Source organism: Mangifera indica, chromosome 4 (genome assembly GCF_011075055.1).
Source record: "Mangifera indica cultivar Alphonso chromosome 4, CATAS_Mindica_2.1, whole genome shotgun sequence".
Lineage (NCBI taxonomy): Eukaryota > Viridiplantae > Streptophyta > Magnoliopsida > Sapindales > Anacardiaceae > Mangifera > Mangifera indica.
In genome coordinates this window covers 21,082,070-21,101,397 of record NC_058140.1, presented here as the reverse complement: position 1 = coordinate 21,101,397, position 19,328 = coordinate 21,082,070, and the positions used below count along the sequence as shown (strand labels likewise).

Here is a 19,328-nt window from a genome sequence, read left to right as displayed (position 1 = left end):
ATTTCAGATTTCAAAAAACTAGAAATCTTATCGGTAGATTGGGTATTTAATTAAAAAGAAAACTGGAAAAAAAAAAATTTTAAATGGTTGGCATGGGTTGGCGTTTTATAATTTTTGGAGGTTGGCGTTTCCGCCAACCCATAATACATTTTTACAAGCAAAGGGTTGGCGTCACCAAACACCAAGACATTATATTATAATATAATATAATATTATACTATATTATATTATAATATTATATAATTTAATATATAAAATAAATTGATAAGGGATTCCGCCTACCCTCACAACAATATATACATATATTATATTATATAAATATTATTATTAATATATTAATAATAATAATAATATATATAATATATTATAATATATTAATGTATATTTTTATTATATATAATATATTATAATATATAATTTTATATATATATATATTATATATATAATATATTATATATTATATTATATTTAATATTTATAATTATATAATATATATTTTATATAAAATTATATAATATAATATATTATATAATTATATGTATATTATATTATAATATTATTAACAATATATAAAATATATTATAATATTATTAATAATATATATAATATTTTATATTATAATATATTATATATTATTTTATTATATATAATATTATATATATAATATTTTATATTATAATATGTTATATATTATAATATTATATAATATATATATATTAATATTGCCAAAGGTTGGCGTCGCCAAGGGTTGGCGACCCCGCCAACCTTTGGCAATTATATATTATATATTATATATTATATATATAATATTAATATATATATATATTATATATATAATATATTATATATTATATTATATTTAATATTTATAATTATATAATATATATTTTATATAAAATTATATAATATAATATATTATATAATTATATGTATATTATATTATAATATTATTAACAATATATAAAATATATTATAATATTATTAATAATATATATAATATTTTATATTATAATATATTATATATTATTTTATTATATATAATATTATATATATAATATTTTATATTATAATATGTTATATATTATAATATATATATATTAATATTGCCAAAGGTTCGCGGCATCGCCAACCCTTGGCGACGCTAAGGGTTGGCGACCCCGCTAACCTTTCGTAATTATATATTATATATTATATATATAATATATAATATTAATATATATATGTTAATAATATTTCAATCTCCAGTCTTCTCTCATGGAGACTTTGTGTCTTCTCTCTTCTCTCTCTTCACAGGCCTGAAGTGCTTCTGCTATTATGGAAGCACTTTTGGAAATAGCTGTGCCCACTTCACGAGAAACACTTCCACTTGCAGTACTTGTTATATATATATATTAATATTATATATTATATATAACAGTAAAGGTTGGCGATTTCGCCAACCCTTATTAACTATTATATATATATTATAATATAATATATATATTATATTATATTATAATATATATTATATTATAATTGTATTATATATATTATAATATAAAATATTTTATTATATATTATTATTAATATTATATTATATATTATAATATAAAATATTTTATATATTATTATAATATTATATATAAAATACAATATATATAATATATTAAATTATAATATATATTATATATATTATATATATATAATAGTAAAGGTTGGCGGAATCGCCAATGCCAAGGTTGGCGATTCCGCCAACCTTATTAAGTATTATATATATATATATATATTATATAATTATAATTATATATTATAATATATTATATATAATATAATTCTAATTATATAATTAAATAATTATATAATATATTACATAATATATAATATTATAATATATAATTATATAACAAAATATATATAATATATTAATAGAAAAAAAAAAAACAAACTGAAAATTTTGGGATTATTACGCTAACTTTTCCCACACCACTTGTTTTGCTTTATAAAGGGTGAGCCCACTCTACATTAATGCTACAGGCCAGTTTCCCTTATCGCCAACCTAGACTCCTTTTACATATATATATATATATATATATATATATATATATATATATATATATATATATATATATATATATATATATATATATAATATTAATATATGAATACATATATATATTTTTTATATTATTATAATATATATATATATATAAATATATTATAATATAATATTATAATATGTATTCATATATATTATAATATTATATAATTTTAATTATATATATTATATAATATATTATATTATTATATTATTAAAATAAATTAAAAAAGGACGCCAACCCTTTTGGTGCTAAGGGTTGGCGTACTACAATTTTTTTTTATTTTTAATATTATAATATATAATATTAATATTATCTATTAATATATTTTATATATTATAATATATTATATTATATATAATATATTAATAAAAAATAATTATAATTATATAATATATTATATTATTTATAATATATATATATATATATATATATATATATATATATATATATATATATATATATATATATATATATATATATATATATAATAATTAATAAGGTTGGCAGAATCGCCAACCTTGACGTTGGCGATTCCGCCAACCTTTACTATTATATATATATAATATATAAAATATATATTATAATATAATATATTATATATATTATATTATATATATAATATTATAATAATATATAAAATATTTTATATTATAACATATAATATAATATTAATAATAATATATATAATATAATATTTTATATTATAATATATATAATATAATATATATATTATATTATAATATATATAATAGTTAATAAGGGTTGGCGAAATCGCCAACCCTTGGCGGCGCCAAGGGTTGGCGATTTCGCCAACCTTTACTGTTATATATATAAAATATATATTATAATATATTTAATATTATATTATAATAATATTATTTAATATTATATATATATAATATTATATACATATATTAAGGGTTGGCGTTACACAGTAACTTTCACGCCAATTTTTTTTTTTTTTAAAGTTAAATATCCAGTTTTTTTTGTTTCACTTAAATCCTTAAATCTCAATTTTTTATCTTTTTCCAGTTAAATACTGTTACATAGTCTTCTCCCATCATCATTTCCTCTAAGGTTTATACAGTGGATGTGTTTGAGTTTTTGTGGGTTGCTCTTTTTTTTTTAAATCCTTACTTTGAAAAATTCTTAATCTGAAAAATTTAGTTTTTTTCTTTCTGCTTTTGTTTTTTAAGATGAGGAAGAAGTGATAGTGATTATTTTATCATTTTGAAAGAAGAGGAAGAAGAGAAAAAAAAGTTGTAGAAAAGAGGAGAGAGAATTTATGTATGAAAAACTAAAGAGGGGTATTTTGGGGAAGGTGAGTACTGTTGTGATATATTTGTGAAAGCATTAGAATAGGTGATAATTTTGTATACACGGAATAAAATAGTGCTAAAATTTTCAATTTCCCAAGTTTGAGGGTGGAGATAAATACGTGTTGGCCTATAAGGAATCACGCGTCACCTGCATGACAATAATATAATTAAAAATTAAAAATAAAATAATATTTAATTATATAATAATATATCACTATTTAACCATAAAATTATATATAAAATATAACCTATAGTTTTATTATGACAATTAGGTCAATAAATTTGAACTTACATTTGAGCTCCTCAGTTACTATTTCGAAACTAACTTACATAAATTAGTGGATATCTGGATCCTTTTATATGTAAATAAATGATATACTTTGCTGCAGAATTGGATTCGAACCACGGTTGAGTCTTAATATGGCCTAGCTTAAAATTAATTCAAATTAAAAAAAAAAAAGTTTGAGACCAATTGAAGATTAATAAACTAAAATTCAAATTTATTATATAAAAAATAAATTTTATTCAAATCAATTCGAATTAAATTAATTTATGAAAATAAATTTAATTTTTGGCTTTAACCCAACTTATTTCTATGTTTCCCTAATTCCTAATCATTGTAAAATGTCAAGGTTAAATTATAAAAACATCATTTATCTAATATATTTTGAGAAAAAGCAATGTTATATATATATATATATATATATATATATATATATATATATATATATATATATATATATATATATATATATATATAGATACATAATTTATATATATAAATGATTTATTATCACGTAATTAAATGATTTAAAAATATGTATTATTATACGATAAAATAATATTTAATTATATGATAATATATTATATATATATATAAATTATATATAAAAAATAAGTATATATAATTTTATTATTTTTAAAATAAGTGAATAAGAGTTTGAAAAATATTGATGACATTATAATATGCATTATGATAATAACTGGATAATATTGTTGCTGTTGTAAATACAATTAAACAAAATTTTAGAAATGGAACGAGATAAAGGCAGAAGAAAACAAGAAGAAGATTTATATAAGGAGAAGAATAATCTGCAATTAATTGAGAGAAAGGCGTGTATCAACAAGGAAGGGGAGGGGATCTTTATATAGAAATTAATATTCTTGCGTTCACACACAATTTTCAAATTGCCTACATGGTGGAAAATCCACCTATATAACAGTAGTTGCATAAGTTTTCTACAAAATGAGGAATTTTTTTTATCATGTTCACATGCGAGTGGGGCACGTGCTTTGGTATAGATAGCCAGTGCGTGTTTCTTGCAAATGTAAAACGTTTGTGATGATTGATAGAAATTCAAATTTCCAGCTCGTGTCACATCACGTTTATGACAAATAACAATATCATCTGTTGATATTTTTTTTCTTCGGAAACCCCTAAGGGTTGATGTACTCAACTTTACCCGCTGATTTTTTAAAATTCAAAATCTCACTCATAAGTTAATTCTAATAATAGTTTCGATTAGTAAAAAGGACATTTAAGGGCAATTAATAGTAGAGGTGAGAAAAAAATCGAACAAAATATGAAATTATGAGTATCCAGCTTTTGATTCTAATTCCAACTTAGAGTCACTTTATTATAGATAAATTTTAATTTTATTTTTATAGAAACAACTGATTTCAATTATACTTTATAAATAACTGAAATCGAACCAAAACTTATATTTTTGAATAAATCCAATCCAATTCTATCATATTTCTATATTTTATAATAATTATTTCGGAATTGAAAAGAAAACAGATGTTGAAAGATTTAATTTATTGAGAAACAAGAGGCAGAGTTTCATCAGGTGGTTCAGAAAGTTTTTCTTTGATGGGATTAATTTTGATTGACACGAAGAAATATGGGTAATGAGAAACTCTATCCAAATTAGACCCTTATTTTTTAGAAATTAATCTATTATATTTAAAAAAATAAATTTTAAGTTTAATAATTAATTTTATAACCATTACATTAAATAAGTTATAAATTTAATTTTGATAGGCCACTAAATAAAACAAAAACTTATCCATTTATATATATAAAATATCTTCTTTCACCACAAGATGTTCACATATTGAGTTTTGTCTGGATGCAGAGTTTCATCCGTGGAGGAACCTGAGAATTCTATAGAAGGCATTTATTCATGTTGCGTTTTTCGTTAGGAATTGTGTGTTTTTGCATTGCTGGTTTCAGAACTGTTTCCGAAAAATGAAAATTTCTTCTTTTATTTCATCAAGAAGAAAGAGAGCACTGAGATTAGGAATTTTTTCTAATTAATATATAAATGAATAAATTATAATTTATTTTTATTATATTGATACATATTTATCGAATACTTCAAACCAAAACTAAAATTAATGTGATAGATTTTGGATAAGAACTTATGTGTACAGGTTTCAATTCCAATTCTTAAATCTTAAGAATTAATCGGTTCTAGTTTTAATTCTTATTTTTTGAATAAGATATCCCAACCTGATCACCCCGTAATTAATTATAATATTCATAAATTTAACAAAATTTTGTTTAATGTCCTTAAACAAATTGAAACTTTGTTTATTTTGTCTATATATTGGACAAAACCTCAATTACAATTAGGGATGGACTCAATAGAGGTTGAGTTTAAAACAAAGTTTAATTTAATAACGATTCAAATCTAAGAAAATCAATTTAAGAGCGATTTTAGATTGATGAGCTTCAATTTAAATTCGATTTGAAAATAATTTTATTTTAAATTTAATCTAAGCCAACTCAATCTCAAATATTTAGATTAACTCAAGTTTGACTCGTTTAAAGAGAACAAATCTAATTTTTAACTTAAATTCAAGTTATTTGATCCGAGTTTGATGAGTCCAACTCTAATTTCAAAGTCCCTAAATTGAATATATTAAAACTTGTGTCTTTTTTCAAAAATTGCACATGAAAATTATTTTGGACTTTTACGAGATTAGTGATAATCTCACTTAAAATGAGTAAATTTAAATCTTGATTTGAAATGTAATTAATCATTCAATAAATGCAGCGATCCGTGTTACACATTTTAGCTATTATTATTATTATTATTATTATTTTCACTTTGAAAAAATTAATATAAAAAAATTTAAAAAAAAACCCAAAATAATCCAATAAATAATATTAAAACAAACTTAATATGATTTCACTTTATATAAAATATTAAAGAAGCTTGTGATATATTATTATGATCTCAAATATAATATATGAGATTTTAATCTTACATCAAAAAATATAAATTTTTGTGTAAGTTTATATGATTTTAGATTATTTTTTTTTAATAATTAGGTTTTAAAATATGATTTTTTCGATATTCAAATTGCAAACCATAGTTATCATCATACTATTGAAAATACGCATTGTAATTTCATATTAGTTGAGTTGATGGATTAATCCAAAAATGATTCAATTCATATAGAAAAATGAAACATTAGGTTAGTGATAAAAGAGAATGTGTTATAATAACATATTAATTTGATGAGTGATTAGTAATACAATAGATTTAGAGTTAGAGTCGATCTAAATTACTTAAGCTCAAATTAAATAAGTTAAATTTAAATAAAAAATTGAATTTGTTTTCGTAAAAACAAGTTGAGTTCAAATTACATTAAATCAGTCTAGACTAAAATTATCTTTGAGCTAAGTTTTAGACTAAACTGATTGATCCCAATTTGGGTCTTATTCAAACTTAATCTATATTGAATCTAATATTATAAATTTTTAACATGAAGTTTATATATTCATTGGACTCCATTTCAAGTCATAAGGACTCGCACACAGAGAACAAAATCAAAACCCAACAACAACAAGATTTCAAATAAGCCCAATATAATACTTCAAATTTTATAATGAATTAAAGCTTAATTATTGCTAGATTTTACATTATTAATGTAATTAGTGATAATCTCACCTAAAACAAGTAAAATTAGAATCCATCAATAAATGTTGGGTTTCAATTTCAATACACCATGTTACACGTTTTAATAAAGTAATTTTATACATTAAAATTTTGTTCGTCGCATTATTCTTATAGGAATGCCGGACAAAATTTCAAACCGATCAAATTAATTATATGATAATCATAAAAAGTCGAACCGAGTAATCATAATACTTAAAAAAAAAAATTAATTTGTATAATAATCCTAAAAAGACGGATTGAGTAATCATAATACTTAAAAAAAAAATCGTACATAATGCAGATGACAATATTTATCAATAAGATTCGCTCAAATTTTTTAATTAATATGATTAATATTATATTTGATTTGAGATATTCAACTTCAAATCAGATGAGACAAGTTTAAATTAAATATCAGATTCACTAAAAAAAAAGTCAAGTTGGAATTTATCCGAAAATTTGAATTAAATCACATTGAATATAAATTTAAATTATTTTTTAGTTAAATTGAACTTATTTTATTATTCTTAAATTTTAAAAAATAAATTTAAGATTTATTCAAAATCAAAAATGAAAAAATAATTTAACTCTAAATTTAATTTAAAATGATAAAAATGAGTCTACTAATTTATTAAAACTTAATTTATTTAATTTAAATTTAAATTCAAGCCAAATATCTTGAATCGAATTCACACGCCTTGTGCATATCATGACAATATACACAATAAAATTGGAGCCCAGTACGATTTCATGCTGGTCCCAACATACGAATTTTAACATGAGCAAAAAGTTTATATCCATTGGACTCCAATCCAGCAAATGTAAACGCAACAACAAAATTCAATCCAATAAGATTTCATCCTCGTCACAATATAAAGATTTTACAGAATTATCACCGAAAAAACCTTAAGAATTTAGACACAAATATAATAAATATTAATTGATTTAAATAAACTGATATATTATCATTTAATTAGATAAATTTAAATTAAAAATAAAATAAATAATTATATCATATGATTATCTGATAAGATATAAATTTATTTATATTTATTAGTATTTATTGTTTGTATATATATTATCACTCGTCATGGCTTTAAATTGTTTTAAGAGTGTAATTTGGTTTTCTTTCTTTTGGGAGTAGTTTGGCTTGCAAGTCTTATGGAGTTGCGATACGAGCGAGGAGTAGGCTAAGAACGCAGGAAAGAGAAGAGAATTGCTTTACGAAATAATGATAACTACAATAACTAACCCAAACTGAAACCAGTCAAGTTCAGTTCCATAAGCATAAGCACAAACATAACCATTATCTTCGTCACAATTCCCTCTTTCGCATATACTGTCAAAACGATATAAAATTTTAATATGGGATATAGCCATGTTACGTTATTGTGACATTCATATGATAATTGGACTGACTTAATTTAACAGTTGAATTATAGTTTAACATATTTACCAAACTTAAATTTGGATTAATTAGATTTAATGATTAAAATATCAGATTTAACATCAACCCTCAATTAAATCGGTCAAACTAACTAATTCGGTTATAATTTGAAAATAGTGGTCTTCATTAGGCAACCAAAATTAAACCCTTAAACATTAATGAGGCATGGCTCCTTAATATTATTTCTCCCATTACCTACTTGGGTTTGAAATCAGATTCCCTAAATTAACCTTGTAACTAACATGTAAATGCTTACAGGGCAATTACAGAAAGCAATAGGTTTTCACTAGAGCAACTACAAATTTGAGCATTCTACTATCTTCTTTGGACTTTTGATTTTGAATATTAATGACATAATTATTGTAATAGGACTTTTGATTTATCATTTGTACAAATAATATTACTCTAATTATTGTAAGATATCCTCCCATCTCTTTACTTTTACAAACAAGCACACCACGGCAAGGTCGGTGGGGTGATGCCATACTTAATCTATTTAAACCCAAAAAGCTAGCACACGAAAATTCTCTTTTACCTTCTCAAAAATGCCCAAGTCACCTAAAATAGCAATGCTAACTTTCCTAACTTTACGACTTTACCAAACCAAACGCAGCCTCTTCACCTCCAATCCCTCTTGACATCATTCAAGTCATTTTGTCTTCGTTCTTCTAGTGCACGGCTGGTCATTCATTTCTATAGTAAAATCCCATAATGCTCTACATTTTACATTGAATTTTTAGCTATAAAAGCACACCAGAGGAAGGCTATTCATATGTCATCTCTATGAACATGGATTGCTTGTGAAATTTGAGTCTAATTCCTAGGTTGAAAAATTACATTTTATTCTTGTGGAGTTGTTTATGAAGGAACTAGAAAGTCTATTGAATCAATAAAATAATCAATCACATTATAACTAATATAAACAATTAAATAAAAAAATATAAATGATTTATTATGATTCACCCACAATATAATTATATTTAGTGGAACCAATATTATTTTAATATACCACACATATAAGAGAATAACGTGAATATATTTAATTCTTATCATTCAAGAAAACTCTATTAAGATTAAGATTAGATTTTAACTGAGTTATTTTTATTTGATTCAGATTGAATTCAAAATAAAATTTTAATTTACCTCAAATTACCCAATTCACCTTATTGATAAAATTATTTGTATACTATTTATTTCATTGATGACCTTTTGATTTTAATTTCTTGTGGATGTTTTTATGTGGCGTATTTTTTTTTAACACATTACAGATAGAACAACAGCTTAAAGCGTTAAATATCAAACCTGAGTTCAAATTACTCAAGTTTAGATTTGAGTGCACATCTAATGTCTCTTTATTTTCTCAAGGAAAAAAAAGAAGGTTTCTTCTTCTTCTTCTTCTACTACTTTTGGCCATAGCAAAATAAAACTTGGCTTTGTATTGACTGTACCTAAATTAACCAAACTGCCGCTTAACTAGATTCAGCTTATTCTTACATATGGCCTGATTAAAACCAAATTCGTCAATGTTCTTTCCTGTAGTGGAACCAGAGCTTCCATCGGATCATCATTAGCCTTGACGGCAATATAGCTTTTTCAATTCTTTATTTGGCTTCAAAAGCACTCATCTCGTCGCATTCTGAATCTGATTTTTCTTTTATTTGACCCGAAGGGCGTTTAATTTTGAACTAATATTATGTCAACGGCCGTTTTCCAACAAAAGAATTGGTGGTTTAATACCAGAAACCGTAATCAAAGTTATGGAAAATTATATCTATCAATTTTATTATCCAACTAAAAATATTATAAAATTAGATGAATTTAAATTAAATATAAAATAAATTCATTAATTCAATTCAATCGACCCTTTTTACAGCATTAAAACAAAACAAAACAAAACAAAAATAATCATAAGAAATCCTATGCATATCCATTTAATATTTAGGATAAACTTGATGCACATTTATATTACATTAAAAAATAACAAAAGAATAATCATATAAAATCCTAATCAATATCCATTTAATAATTAAGATAAATTTTATACATATTTATAAATATAGATAAGTTAATAAGATTTGTTAGTATATATCATTTTATTTATTTACTATATATTATATATAACATATATATATATATATATCCATTTGTATGATATTTTGGACCTAATATTTATATTGTGTACTAACAATAAGTACAATTAACACCAACATCAATGTATCATCCCATGATTTTTAAAATAACACATCAGTATTTATTTGATAAGTATGCATGCGTGTTGGTAAACCAGCATGATAAATCCAATAGTAATTAACTAACTAATTAACTAACCAACCTTTGAATTAATTTCTTCATTAATGGAGAAATTCAGATTAAGTTTACATTCCGTCTAATCCTCATCCTCTTGCATCTGAGTCCATACCTGGCTGACTCCGGAAACCATTCATCTCTAAAACACTTATATCGATCATTGCTTCTTCCACAATCTCTCTGACTCTTAATTTCTTTCTTCAGAATTCGACTCCTCCTTTTTCCTATAAATATGTTCCCTTCACGACACATGATCATATTCATCAACCCATCTTTCTTTCAGCTGCCTTAGCGTTTCTTTGTTCATTTTCTCCTTTTAAAGAGTAATTAGAAGAAAAAAAATGGCTTCCCAACGGCAATATTGTCTAACACTTTTGTTCATTTTAATAACCTCTCTTGTCTCCTGCTGTTTTAGTAGTTATCAGGATGAACCTTCTGTTAGCAATGGCTTTCATATTCATGAAGATAGTTATAATCCCAACTCTGAGACGAATGATCGAATTCTCAGGAGGCTTGCTCAGGCAAATGTTCCTGCTACTTCACCGGAGATTGTAAATGTTGACGATTTTGGAGCTAAAGCTGATGGAACAGACGATTCTCAGGTACTTTTAGTAATTCATATCATGTGGTTAATTTGTTTAATTTGACATCTGAGTCTGGCATTGTTGTTCAGGCTTTTTTGCAAGCTTGGAAGCAGACTTGTTCTTCTGAAAGTGAAGCCGTTTTAATTATCCCCAAGAACAAAATTTATCATCTCAAGCCAGTTACATTTTCGGGTCCCTGCAAATCCGGTGTTACAATGAAGGTCAGTTTACGCATGCATGGCACATAAACATAAGCAAAAACGTACATACATATTCAGAAGAGAAGAAAAAGACTACGTATAATCATATATACGTAAATAAGTTATCGTAAATTTTTTATATGACAGATTTATGGAACAATAAAAGCAACAGTTCATCGATCGGACTACGCAAAAGATCCAAGACATTGGATTATTTTCGACGGTGTGAATGATTTCATAGTAGAAGGTGGTGGCACCATCAATGGCAATGGCAAAATATGGTGGAGAAATTCATGCAAAGTCAACAAAAGCCTTGTATGTTTATTATCTTTATATTTGAATTAATATTTCGAATTTCTTTTTTATATTTATATTCAAAGTTTCAATCATAAATTATTACTGATTAATTATTTTTTTTTTCATTTTTGTATTGTTCCTACCGACTATTTACAGCCCTGCAAGGATGCCCCAACGGTATTGCTCCTATTCATTTCTATATCGCTTCTGTTCATTTCTATGCCTTACCTAATTAATATCATTCATATGGGATTAGAGATGGATTCAACCTAAGTCTAGCTAAGTTTAAGATCGATTTGAGTTCGGATCGAAATCATGATATCCAATTCGAACCTGTTCAAACTAGTACATTATATATCGAAGGGCTATTGTGAGAGGGCTTGAAAAATGTGCAAGATAAATAATGTTATTAGATAAACAAACGAATAAATTTAAAACCCAGTTGAAACTCTATTTGAAAATTGATTCGTTTGAGCTGAGTCGTAACCAAAACTCATATTGGATCCACCCCAAATTGGGATGAAAATTTAATATGTAACCCTATTTCAAAATTTGTGGTCGCAGGCTGTAACTTTCTACAACTGCAATAATCTGAGAGTGGCAAGCTTGAGGTTAAAAAATTCTCAGAAAATGCATCTCTCCTTTCAGAAATGTGTGAATGTGAAAGCTTTGAATCTGAAAGTGATTGCTCCAGGGCACAGTCCCAATACTGATGGCATTCATGTCACTGAAACAAAAAATATTCAGATTAAAGACTGTGTCATTAGAACTGGTAAACTGAACATCAATTTCATTTCATTAATTCAATTAACCAAATTTCCTTTCTGATTTTCTGGATTTTGTTTTGACATGTTGAAGGTGATGACTGTATATCGATAGTAAGTGGGTCGAAAAATGTTCGAGCAACGGGTATAATTTGTGGACCAGGTCATGGAATCAGGTACTTAGTGAGACTTTAACCTAACATTTAACTATTAATTAATTCATTTCAACTAAATCATTTCTAATTAATTTCAGGTGCATTCAAAATGTAACAGTAGTAATACTTATAGTTTACAAACGTAAATATATTATCGTTTGATTATATTATTTTAAATTAGAGATACAATATCATTATATGATAATACATAATTATTTATATTCGGATTTCAAATAAACCGAGTCGCTCATGAGCTGCCCGTGGCTTGAGCCAATTAATTTTAAGTTGAGGTTGAGATCTTTGTTGCTCAACTTGACAAGCTAGTGGCCTAGTTCAAATATAATATCAATACATCCCTTAAAGTTTAAAATTTTATCTTTACACCCTAAAAATCCTAATTTATCACTTTAAATTCGAGAGTTATTGACAAATATATAAATTATAAAATCAAATTCTAATTTTTGAGTTAGACTTAGAGTTAATCGTTTCTATATCAATTATGAAAGTTTATACCCAATCAAGTTGAACTTGAGTCTAACACTACTTATTTCAATTTGGCTTGATTACAATCATAATTTATACCTATTATTAATGTCTCGCATATTTTTCTTACAAATTTATGGCTACTGTATTTGTAGCATAGGAAGTTTAGGAGCTGGACATTCAGAAGCTGCGGTTTCAAATGTGGTAGTGGATGGAGCAAGACTTACAGGAACCACCAACGGAGTTAGAATTAAGACCTGGCAGGTAATTAGTACTGGAGTTGAAAATTATTAATTGAAATTTTAATTAATCTGCCCACTAATCTCGTTTTCATACTTGTTTTACCCCAAAGTCTAAACAATCTTTTCAACTTTTCAACATGGTCCATGAATAGATTAAGAATTAATTGAGAAAATAAATATCATAATTACATCCCCTAAGTCACCTTATAATTTTGGTCAAGGTCTTGAGTCCCAAAATAAGTTAGGTGAAGTCACATAGTCAATTTTGTCAACTATAAACAATAATACTTCATATACAAATGTTTGAGTACTAACATGTATAAATAAATTTACATATGTCTGATACATTCGTGAAAAATACAGCTTTTATATATAAATTATATTATATTAATCCATGAAATTATTTGTAATTTAAGCTTCACTGACTATCATTTGATCACTCTAACTTCTTACTTATTAATGAAAGTTATTGTGTATAGAGTAGTCGAATTATGTATTGTATTATGTATAAAAATCTCAATTTTCTATTATGTATTGCGTATCATATATAGTATATGTCTTTTAAAAAATAATAATAATAAAAATTTCAATTATCACATCATTATCATTTTAAAAATTATCACAAACATTCTTGATATTTTGAAATTTCTTGAATACGCACATGTTGTACGATATATTTATTACATTGTATTAATTTTTTATATATTTTAAAATACTTATAATTTTTCATTCGTATTATATTATATTATATCATTAATAGAGACTTAACAATGATAATTAATAGCTTTCATGACTAACATACATGTTGCAGGGAGGATCTGGATACGCCAAGAGCATAATTTTTCAAAATATCGCAATGAACAATGTGAGCAATCCGATAATAATTGATCAATACTACTGTGATCAAGAAGAACCCTGCGAAGAACAGGTAATTTAATGAATTATTTTTCTATCCAAGGCCGATAATTAAAAGTTAATTACTTATTAATTACCCTAATTAATCAGTGTTATCTTATTCAAATCATAGGCATCAGCTGTGCAAATAAGCAATGTTTTGTACAAGAACATCAAAGGGACTAGTGCTTCAGAAGTTGCTATTAAATTTGACTGCAGCAAGAGCTCGGCTTGTCAAGGGATATTACTGCAAGATGTTGTTCTTGGAAGCCATGAAAAGGATGAGACTGCCAAGGCTTCGTGTTTAAATGTTGAACTGAAGAAGAGAGGGAGTTTACGGCCTCGTTGTTCTTGAAGGAAGAACAAAGTAAATTAATTAGCTAGTAATTAAGTACCAGAATTTGCATAGTAATAAACATCTAGATTAGTGATGATTATGTGTTTTGTAAATACCAAAATAACATAATCACATACATTAAGGTACTATTGTAGTTTTTATTTAATTAGTGTAAATAGTTAATTTACAAGAAAAAATCTCTTCTTTTACCTGTTAGAAAAATAATAAAATATTTATTATATGTCAGGATATATTTATCTTTATCTCTATTATGTCTCTTATTATAAAAATTTTAATTATCTATGTTTTTATTCCAATTGAAAAATTATCTTTTGGTTTGAGGAGAGACGAGCCAAAGATTATGTTCGGCCAAATTCCCATCTATTTGTGCTAGGTGTATCTACCCCTAATAACAAACAATATGTTATGGAGCCTAATTAGGAGCCAACCCATGAGAATAATAATGAATTTCTACGTTTTGATTCACATCTAATCATGCTAATTATGTCCATAATTTCAATTAATTAAGATTTAAGAGTAGACAAAGCAGAGGATAAGGCCCTCAATTAGATTGGATTAGCACCAATAATTCATAAATATTTATGTATATGTATCGGAATCATTTGGATACGATGAGATTTGCAAGACAGATTCTTGGCATCATCAATTAAAATTCGATTGAAATTTGAACAACCTAATTTTATCAAAGAAATATTATATTTAATAACCCAACTCTCTCAAATAAGCCAATAATTTCGATAATTTAATATGTGAGAACTGAGAAGGGTTGACTGCTAGAAAATAAAAAAACTTGTTATAGCCAGATAAAATAAGAGGTTGGTGGGGAAATGGTTAGAAAATGATTTTAAAATAAGGAAAAATTAGTAGGAATGTAACAAGCCTAGCTATAAAAATAAGCATTTATTACACTTTCAATAAATTTTGGTTCTAATAAATTTATCAAGTCGTTTTTAATGTAGTGTTTGGGAGTCTACAACTACAACTACAGTATATATATAAAAAATTTTTTGGTCTCTTGGAACCCTCTAAAAAATTATTTTTTATACGAACGGGGGATGATCAAATTACATTAAAAAAAAAAAAAAACTGTTTAGATCTTAATACATTTTATTATCAGATGCTGTGATCATTATTTCATATTCACCTATAGTTGTTATCATTATCGCATTCCTACATGTGATAAAAATGAAATGCAATCTCATAATCGTTGGAGATTGAATTTTAGGATAAGATTGATATTATATTACCAAGTTTTATTCTTCTCATTGTTTTGAGGGAAAAAGATTCTATTTGTGTTTGAACTCACTTATAACTAGATGACTCTGACTAATCATATTACATGTTACGAAAGGATAGTTGCTTCTTTTCATGATTTAATTTGAACCAAGAAATTGCAATGGTGAGGCTAGAGTGTAATGTTCAATGAATAAGAGAGACTTAAGAATGATATATCACCATGTAAAACTGAATTAATGGATATAATTGAACAAGAAAGTAGAATGATAATGATAATTAATAAACATAATCTTATAATTATATATTAATCAACTTGTCATTAAACAAATTGATTTTTTTATTTTAATATGAATTATGGAAGTACCGTAAGTAAGAAGAGAATATATATATATATATATATAGAGTTTTTTATAGGCCTAACATAGTCATCTTCACTACAACTGGAATGACTATGGTGTTTTAAAACCTAGATCATCAATGATGTTTTGTAAAACTTTAAAGTAATATGCACCATACCACTAAATTTGGAAGCATATAACATGCTTCCTAAGACTGTTATATGCAAACAATAGTTTTCATTTTCAACAAGGATTATGCAAATAATTAATAGGGTTTAGAGTGAATTAATTAATCAAAGATTAATTAATAATTAAAAATGACTAAATAATCAAAGTAAAATTATTGTTGGTCATCTCATCATACATACATAATAAAATAGAAAAGTTATGGGGATAGTAAACTCCTAAAATTCAGCAAAGATTCCCAAATTTATTGGAAAGACAAAAGCTTGGAGATGTTGATAAAAGGAGAGATAGAGATGGGCCCTTACTCTTCTTCTTCTTCTTCATCATCATCTTCTTCTTCTTCAGTGCAAAGCACTTGTTTATAATAACCAAACAATGAAGTTAACCCTTTCAAAGTATTGAAAAAGAGAACACTAAATTGATTGTCATCTCTAAGAAAAAGGAATTCAACCATGGCATCTTCTTTATCAAATGAAAAGAAAAGAAAGTTCAAAAGAATATGTGTGTTCTGTGGAAGTAGAGCTGGATACAAATATTCATTCAGTGAGGCCGCTCTCCAGCTGGGTAAAGAGCTGGTAAGATATATACACATATTTTTTTGTTTTTCCTTTTTACGAATTTGTGCATGTAATTTTCTTAACTGGGTTTGTTTACTGTTTGGTTAATTATCTGCAGATTGAGAGAAAGATTGATTTGGTTTACGGAGGAGGAAGTGTAGGGCTAATGGGATTGGTCTCAAAGACAGTTTTTAATGGAGGTTGCCATGTTCTTGGGTAATACTTTCCCTTTTTTATTTTTTTCCTTTCTTTTTTCAATATTTTTTTCAGGTTAATTTACAGTAAAAGACTTACATACAAATCTGTTCATGTTTTGTTTGCATCATGTTTACATAGAGTGATTCCTAAAGCTCTAATGCCCCATGAGGTACTGTTTATATATATATTTCCTTCCACTGTTACATATACAATTGATCAGTGAGCAAACCTGAAAACTCTAATATCGTAGATATCAGGAGAGACCATTGGAGAAGTAAAAAAAGTTGCAGACATGCACCAAAGAAAGTCTGAAATGGCAAAACATGCTGATGCATTTATAGCACTTCCTGGTATACACCTTGTATATCAAATTATATATATTTCTACCTTTTTTTATTTCAGTTTTTTTTCTCCTTCTCTTTTGGTTGAAGTTTTTCACCTTTTTTTTATGAGGTGGATATGGAACAATGGAAGAATTGTTAGAGATGATAACTTGGTCTCAGTTAGGAATCCACGAGAAACCAGTAAGAAAAGAATGAATGAATATTCGTATAAGCTTGGAATGATTTTGATTCAACTTTCTCAGAATTATATATTATGATTTGATGGGTCCACACGTGAAATATGTAGGTGGGATTGTTGAATGTAGATGGGTATTACAACAGCCTGATAGCCTTGTTTGACAAAGGGGTTGAAGAAGGCTTCATTCAAAATTCTGCAAGGCAAATTGTTATCATGGCAAACACTGCACAAGAACTCATCAACAAGATGGAGGTAAAGTGTATATATATATATATATAAAATCTCTTGGTAGATGTCTATGGTAATAAAACGACATGTATAAATATTTTTTATAAAATTATTTATACAAACTAATATAGTAATATGCAATTAAGAAATAAAACTTGTACAAATAAATTTTACTAATCTATTCATACAAAATGACATGACAACATATGATTAAGTGATATGGTAATAAAACGACATGAACAAATAAATTTTACTAATCTATTCATACAAAATAACGTGACAATATGTAATTAAGTGATCTAATTGTTTACTTTTCATTTAACTTCAAAATAATCCAATCACCTAAAATAAAATTGTATGTACAAACAAATTTTATTAATTTACTAATTTATCTATACAACATAATGTGATAACATATGATCTTATTGTTTATTTTTATCTCAATTTAAAATTACCCAATCATTTGTTACAATATCAAATTGTATGAATAAATTAATAAGATTTATTTATACATATAATATTACTCAATTACATATTATTACATCAATTCATATAGATATGTTAGTAAGAAATGTTTGTATATACAATTTTACTCACGATTAAGTGATGTAACTATTTATTTTCTTATTTTATAATCATTCAACTACATATTGTCATATTAATTTGTATAAATAAATTAGTAAAAAATATTTGTATATGTAATATTACTTATAAATGTTAAAAGATATATGCTCTGTCGAAATCAAACCTTGTTGATGGTAAGAAACATGATAGTGATTAGGTAAGTTAGTTCTAAAGCATATATTAGTTCTAAAGTTTATAGGAGAGGTTTGGTTTGGTAAATTACAGCCAAAGATGAATTGTAAAATGGTTTGAATGTTGAATGTATTTGCAGGATTATGCACCAATTCATGAGAAAGTTGCACCAAGAAAAAGTTGGGAAGGGGAGAAATTATTGGAGTCTACTTCAAGTGGGGAACCCTAA

The 19,328-nt window shown here is 25.3% G+C and overlaps 1 protein-coding gene and 1 pseudogene across 1 annotated transcript; both read left to right on the top strand.

Annotated features, from left to right (window-relative positions):
• The first annotated feature begins 11,372 nt into the window (after positions 1–11,372).
• LOC123214886 (polygalacturonase-like) lies at positions 11,373–15,303 on the top strand. Its single transcript, XM_044634895.1, has 9 exons — positions 11,373–11,703; positions 11,775–11,906; positions 12,033–12,200; positions 12,339–12,359; positions 12,747–12,954; positions 13,041–13,122; positions 13,740–13,848; positions 14,638–14,754; positions 14,854–15,303. The coding sequence occupies exons 1-9, from the start codon at positions 11,443–11,445 to the stop codon at positions 15,073–15,075; spliced, it is 1,320 nt and encodes a 439-aa protein (XP_044490830.1). The 5' UTR covers positions 11,373–11,442; the 3' UTR covers positions 15,076–15,303.
• Positions 15,304–17,290: 1,987 nt separating this feature from the next.
• On the top strand, positions 17,291–19,328 carry LOC123214386 (annotated as a pseudogene).

What these genes read in the sequence shown, in the direction of transcription:
- LOC123214886 (XM_044634895.1), top strand. Translation starts at nt 11,443, where the DNA reads ATGGCTTCCCAACGGCAATATTGTCTAACACTTTTGTTCATTTTAATA. An exon ending in GCAAAGTCAACAAAAGCCTT is followed by an intron (nt 12,201 to 12,338) that starts GTATGTTTATTA and finishes GACTATTTACAG; the next exon opens with CCCTGCAAGGATGCCCCAAC. An exon ending in AAGAACCCTGCGAAGAACAG is followed by an intron (nt 14,755 to 14,853) that starts GTAATTTAATGA and finishes TTCAAATCATAG; the next exon opens with GCATCAGCTGTGCAAATAAG.